Source organism: Poecilia formosa, unplaced genomic scaffold (genome assembly GCF_000485575.1).
Source record: "Poecilia formosa unplaced genomic scaffold, Poecilia_formosa-5.1.2 Scaffold1088, whole genome shotgun sequence".
Lineage (NCBI taxonomy): Eukaryota > Metazoa > Chordata > Actinopteri > Cyprinodontiformes > Poeciliidae > Poecilia > Poecilia formosa.
In genome coordinates this window covers 6496-13002 of record NW_006801027.1, presented here as the reverse complement: position 1 = coordinate 13002, position 6507 = coordinate 6496, and the positions used below count along the sequence as shown (strand labels likewise).

General features: G+C 35.2%; 2 protein-coding genes across 2 annotated transcripts in view; both read right to left on the bottom strand.

Annotated features, from left to right (window-relative positions):
- The window catches only part of LOC103132502 (GTPase IMAP family member 4-like), a 14262-nt gene extending 10991 nt beyond the window's left edge, over positions 1–3271 (bottom strand). The window contains exons 1-3 of the mRNA XM_016667424.1: positions 3077–3271; positions 2066–2785; positions 16–508 (exon numbers count right to left, since the gene is read on the bottom strand). Of these exons, the coding sequence (XP_016522910.1) occupies positions 16–508; positions 2066–2785; positions 3077–3107 (1244 nt within the window). The 5' untranslated portion in view covers positions 3108–3271. The remainder of the gene's footprint in view (positions 1–15; positions 509–2065; positions 2786–3076) is intronic.
- Positions 3272–5855: 2584 nt separating this feature from the next.
- LOC103132501 (GTPase IMAP family member 8-like) overlaps positions 5856–6507 on the bottom strand; it is a 4743-nt gene continuing 4091 nt past the window's right edge. The window contains exons 4-5 of the mRNA XM_007544302.2: positions 6132–6504; positions 5856–6041 (exon numbers count right to left, since the gene is read on the bottom strand). Of these exons, the coding sequence (XP_007544364.2) occupies positions 5857–6041; positions 6132–6504 (558 nt within the window). The 3' untranslated portion in view covers position 5856. The remainder of the gene's footprint in view (positions 6042–6131; positions 6505–6507) is intronic.

The following is a 6507-nucleotide window of genomic DNA, read 5'->3' as shown; positions in this document are numbered from 1 at the left end:
TTCAGGACATGATACCTGTTCTCACACTTGTTCACTATCCACTGCAGACCTTCATCACTCTCTATTCGCTCCTCTACAGTCTTCACTCCTAGCCAGTCACCCACAGTAAACAGAACCAGTGTGTGTTTCCACATTTCTTCTCTAAACAAATTCATGTGCTCCTGAACTGATCTCAGATGTGATGCACTCATAGCAGTCGTCAGATCAATAACTAGCAGCACAGCATGTGGTCCTGGAGGACACAGATTCACACTGTTCTCTATTTCCAGTTTATCCATCTCACTGGTTTCCTGAAGGGTGTTGAAGCAGAACCAACCAGGAGAATCGACCACTGTGAGCCGTCTTCCTTCAACCACACCGTGGCTGATTTCACTGTGGGTTGTTCTTCCACTAGATTTAGAAACATAAAAGTCAATTTTCTCTAGTATGGTGTTTCCTGTTGAGCTCTTGCCAGCCAATAATCCTCCAATCATCACTATTCTCAAGTGGTTTGGAAGGACTTTTCCACCTAAACCAACAAAACAAAAAATGGAAAAATTATTCAGCTTCAATTTAAAAGAAGCTTTGCACATACGCTTTATTTAGAGTAGGAGTCATTACACAGGAAATAAATGAATCAAGCAGTTGCAAAAGTGAAAAAAGCTATTTTTTAAATTTATTTTTATTAAAACCTATGGGCTCTTCTCACATCAGCTTCCACACTCGGGGATAAGCGGCTCAGCCGCTTCTGGTCAATTGAAAACGGCATTTTACACTAGGTGCTTGCAGGGCTTGCCCAAGGTAACAATTAATGATGCACATCGATCCGAAGCTCCAACAAGTAAGCTGGGGAAAGGTTTTAAAATTTACACCTCGTTTCAAAACATTCACGGATACGAAGGTGAGTTTTACTTTCTTTAAACGTTGACTAACTTTAGCTTATGCTAGCTAGTAGGCAACATTCTCGGACATGTTCATTGTAAAAATGTGCTACTTGAGTATCAAAATATTTTCATTCTAACGAACAATGTTTTTCCCTTATTTTGTGTTTATTTTGCGGTAATGTGGGTTTGCAGTCGTTAGTGTCAGAGACCAAGTAACTGGGGAGATGACGGTTTAGGCTTTTTGCTTCCTAAGCATGAGGAAGCACAACAGGACCCATAGCTTAAGTAGGGAAGCACTGATGCCAGAGTTCAACTTAAGCTTTGACTGTTCAGGTTCAAAGTTGTTGCTTTAAGAAAAATGTGGCCGTGTTCCTTAATGTCTCCATGTTATTTTGTTTATTACTTTTGCCTGCGTCTTGTGAGGAGCTCAAACAGGACCGTGTTTACAGCAGTGTTTACTGGCGGATCAGTTGCTCGGCTGTTTCTAGTCTGCTCACTTGTTTCCATACATTTGCTCTTTCAGGCTGAATACAGAAGTGATTCCATGGAAATAACTCAGTGATGGCTCATTTATTTACCATTCGTCTCCCCCCCTGGTAGTTTTAGGTTGAAGAAGCTGATCCAGAGTGAAGTGAAGTCTGCAAACTTTGGTGTGCAGCTTTAGCTTAAACTTGTAGCGACGAATATTTACAAGCCACCGACTTCTTAATTCAGGATCGCTTGGAAATCCATGAAAACTTAAAAGCCCATTGTTTTTGGAAGACAACAAGGTTCATGGTGTTGCTTTATTTGCTTCTGAAATACGACTTTTGTCGTTGCTGTCATGGCAACTCAAAGCGGAAGCAAGAAAGCCGCATTTCGCTCATGCGGATGTGAAGTCGGCGCAAAGAACCCATCGGTATTTAAAGAGAAGGCCAACAAATACTGAGGTGGTGAATCTATTGCATGAATTGTGTGATTTTGATAAATTTGAGTAACTTGTTTTTTTTTCTTTGCAGCTGCCAATGAACTGTTAAAAGATTTCAGAAAAAAGCAGATTTTTTTTATTTTTTACATAATACTTGATATATAATATTTGATGTTTCCTTTCTTTAAATGAAGCTCAAACACAGTTTGAGCTTCCAAACTCTGGTTGACCTGATGCAATTACCCACAAACAGAATAAGGAATACTGCAGCTTTATAAATAAAGTTGTAACCTACCTTCAATCTGTAGCTTCAGTTTGTTTCTTTGTTTCTGGACTTGATCAAACCTTTTTGAGGCTCTTTTAGTCAAATCTCTCATTTCTTTTCTCAGAGTTTCTCCTTGACTTCTGTCAACAGAACAGTGTCTGAATCCATTGTTTGCAATCAGGGTCTCAATTTTCTCTAAAAGCTTCTTGACTTGATCTCTATCTTCTCTGTTACTGATGTTGAGAAAATGTTTTCTGTTTCCACACTGTTGAAGAATCCACTGCAGGACTGGATTTCTTCTGATCTTAGATTCTACAATTTCATCACTACATGGATCGACTGAAGTGAACAGAACGATGGTGTGACTGAAAACATCTGCATTTAAAAACTCCAAGTGCTGCTTTAGTGATGCTTTGGCTCGCTGAGAGAAATATAAACTGACAGGAATGACCAGCAGAACGACATGAGGTCCTGGTGGACACAGATGGACACTGTTCTGGATTTCTATCTGATCCAGTTTTGGAGTTTCTTCTTTAGGCCAATTCCACCACCATCCTGGAGTATCAACCACTGTGACTCGTCTGCTGAACACTTCCTGCTGCCTCGCTTCACTCTGAGCTGTTCTTCTGCTGGTATTGAAAACATTTTGACCCAGGATGAAGTTTCCAGCTGAACTTTTACCACTGGGAATTGCATCTGATCTTCCTCCAATCAACACAATCCTCAACTCTGTAGCAGGTTGGCTTTGTGCTGTAAGGAGAGAAACTGTGTTATTTGGATACAGTTCAGAAACACCTACTTTGTTTAGACCAGCAGAGAAGGTACTTTCTAATTTCACTGTATGTTGCTATTGGAAAACTTGTATATACAGTAATAAATACCAATAACAGTAACACAAAATATACTTAAAATTAAAACTACAAAAGAACAACATGAAAGTCTTTGAATTCAATTCATTCATCCAGTAAAATTTGATTTTATAAAAGCATAATCAAAGAAAGGAAAACATTTAAAGAGGGTTTTATAAAATATATGACTGACCTGAGCTGGAAATATCCATTGAAGTAGCCATTTCATTAGCTTCACTCTGCCGATGTCTCTGCTTGTTCCCACAAAACTTTATCTTAAAGTAAAGTTCAAAGTTTGAAGTTGATGTGGTTAATGATTAGTTGGTTAAGTCAGGGATCGCCATCTGCTGGACGACTAAGTTAAATGCATTTCTACTTTGACAACCTAAAAGGAGCCATAATAAAACTGAAAATTACCAAAAACTTTTATCAATCAACACAAAATAAATGGACTGGCTCAAATAAAACAGGAAAACAAATGTTTTAGATAAATGATCCTGTGCCCTTCCTCTGTCTCTTTTATCTTGCCACTTGCACACTGCTGTATGTTTACATAACCTTAACATTTAAGACTGCTGCTCATCTTCTGTGTTAAACATAACAAAAACTGATTAAGCAGGTCAACATCACTTAGAAAGGGAGCAGAATGAGAAGATAAAAGCAGAACTTGTGCTACGATCTTTACTTGGTATCAGCCATAAGGTGAGCTAAATGGGCCCAGTGCTGAGCAGTGATGTCATAAAACTGAAGGGTTTTGATTCAGTCCAGGAACTGGAAAACAGACCTGAGTGATGCACAGCAGGGAAAATGTGTTTACTACAACACAAACATTTACTAGGAGAATTTGATCTGTGCAAGTAAAAGCTGAACAGGACTGATTTGACATTTGAAATGAACAATTTAAAGAAGTTAAAACTCTTTATGTAGACAATAAGATCTATCATTTGTTATGAGGTTATGCTATTTTAGCTGCTTTTTTGTTGATCCACTTTCTGTTCAAACTGTTATTTTTCACACACATCAGTTTGCTACTATATTTTTAATTTTAGAGTTTACTCATTTCAAATATTCACTGATAATATTAGAACTTTTTGCAGCATGAATCAGTTTTAGACATATGGATGTTGCTGTTGATAGCAGCTCAGTTTCTGTGTCATGTTTTATAAAATTAAATAGGAGAGAAAAAAGATTGAAGCAACTGGCTGAAGTGATCAGTAAAACTATTGGTTCTAAATTACTTGATAGCTCCATATCTCTTCATTTTTAGGTATTAGAATCAAACACTATCACATTTACTTTACAAAGAAAAAACATCTAAGACCAAAGTTTTTACTTTCATGCATATTATGTGCGAATTCTAGAAGAATCACACAGATCTCAGTGAGCTCTAAACAAAAACAAATCATTTTTTAATAAAGACTGACAGAGAACAAACTCAACAAACAAAAAATAATAAAAAGAGGCAACAGATGCTGCCCAGGGTCTTGGATGTTTGGAGAGAACGAGTCTTTACCTTTAAAAGAGTCTTTCCCAAAAGACTGAAGACAGTATCTGATTTCTAGATACTGATTTCTGAATCAGTATTTAGAAAATACTGATAGATCTACTGATATATAAAATATCACTTTTTAGCTTGAGTTCTCCATTTGATGATAAAGTAACGGTATGTTTTTAAATAAAACAAAAAAGTCTAGAAACCTCAAGTCTCAGGTTGAGCAACAAGCAAATCAAGACATTATGAGATAGAGGCAAGAACAACATATTACATTTGAAAGTAATTTAGAATAATCATCTAAATTACTTTCAAACACAATCTCTCTATACTATCACAATTTTAATTCTGATTTCTCTGTATTTATAACGATAACGAGACTTTCTCTGCCAGCTGGACTTTGAATCTAGTCTGAATTGACCTGCTGGTGTAAATGGGAAGTAAAAAGTTTCACATCTGAAGATAAACTTAAACATCAGGGAGGCTCAAATTAACATCTGGTCTTCATGTAGAATGTTTTAATACTAGTAATTGATATTCAGGGTGTTTAGTTTATAAATTATAATGAATGTTACTCAGATCTCCAAGAACAAACACTCAAATATTTATGAACTTTAATTTCAGTTTTAAGGTAAATTAATTTTAATTACAAGGCACATTTTCAGCAACAATGCATTTCAAAGTGCTTTACATGAATTAGAGAAAATACAAACAAAACAAAAAAACAGAAGAAAAGCAAAAATAAAAACAACAAAAGTTATAATCTAATATGAGTTTCTCTAGATCTTAGGAGTGAAATATAAAACTTTTCTGGATAAGAGTTTTAAGAGTTTGTATCAAACCAAAAGAGATTCTTGACATCTCATTTGTTCCTTACATGCTTATGTTATCACTGATAACATTAATAAGATTTAAAACAATGACATTAAAGCTTAAATATCCAAACTAAACTTTTTAGTTAGAAAAATTCACTCTGAATACAAGCAGATTGATCGTAGCTCTAAAGCTAATCTCAGAAACCAGTTTCTATTTACTGCTTTGTCTTTAAAAAAATATTCATTTAAAACCTTTAATGATCTAATATTTCTGTGCAATAAACTTCTTAAACTTTAATTAAGCTTTGCAGAAAACATGATGAGTTTTTTAAATAAATCTTCTAGTAGGTTACATGAAAACTTAATGCATAAGTAATAATTAATGAATAAGTAATAATTTTACTGTTTAATCAACTATTTACTACAATTCCTCTCCAACACTGGTTTAGTAAAACAAAATAAACCTTTGCAAATATTAACAATGTATAAAAAGGTTGGATTAGATCTATATAAGCATGATGAAAACTAGTTAAATATTTAAGTGTTAATATTTATAGAAATACCTAAAATGTTTTTATATCAGAAAATAATTTGAAACCTTTTGGTGATATTTTAGAAACTCATCTAAGCTGATACTTTGTTCTTTTACTGAATTGTATGTTGACTTTAATCAATTTCAGAACTTTCATCAAAATTTTCCATGTAAGTGTTTGAGGAACAAATGCTGCCGATCCCAGAGCTGATCTCTGACTCTCTCACTTTGTTATTCAGCCATTCAGCTACTTGGTCATGTCCTCGTCGTCTCCTGTTCTCTGAAATGCTCCCATATTCTGAGGCAACATCTCCACTCACTGAAACAGACATGGAAATATTCTTCAAGTGAAATATACTTTAACAAAGACTGTAAGCTAAACATTAAATCATTATTATATAAAACTTACTGTCAGGAATTTCATCATCTTTGCTCTGTGCTGTTCTCACATGAGGCTCTGTTGGTTTTTCTGGTTCCTTTGCTAAAGCTTTCATCATTCTTTCTATCAGCTCCTGTTCTCTCCTTCTCCATTCTTGTTCTATAAGTGCCTGTTGTTTTGGTGGCCAATGGAGACTGATAAATTTTTCTTTTTTGCCTTCAACTGAGAAACATTCTTTGTTTTGTTTTACCATATCAATAATTTTTTGGAACAGTTCTTTGACTTGAACAGAATAATCAGAAAGAACGTTTTTTAGAACATGGTATCTGTTCCCACATTTCTCCAGAAGCTCCTGGAGCTCCTTTCCCTCTCTGACGATGTAATTCTCTACAGGGACGTCATTGAT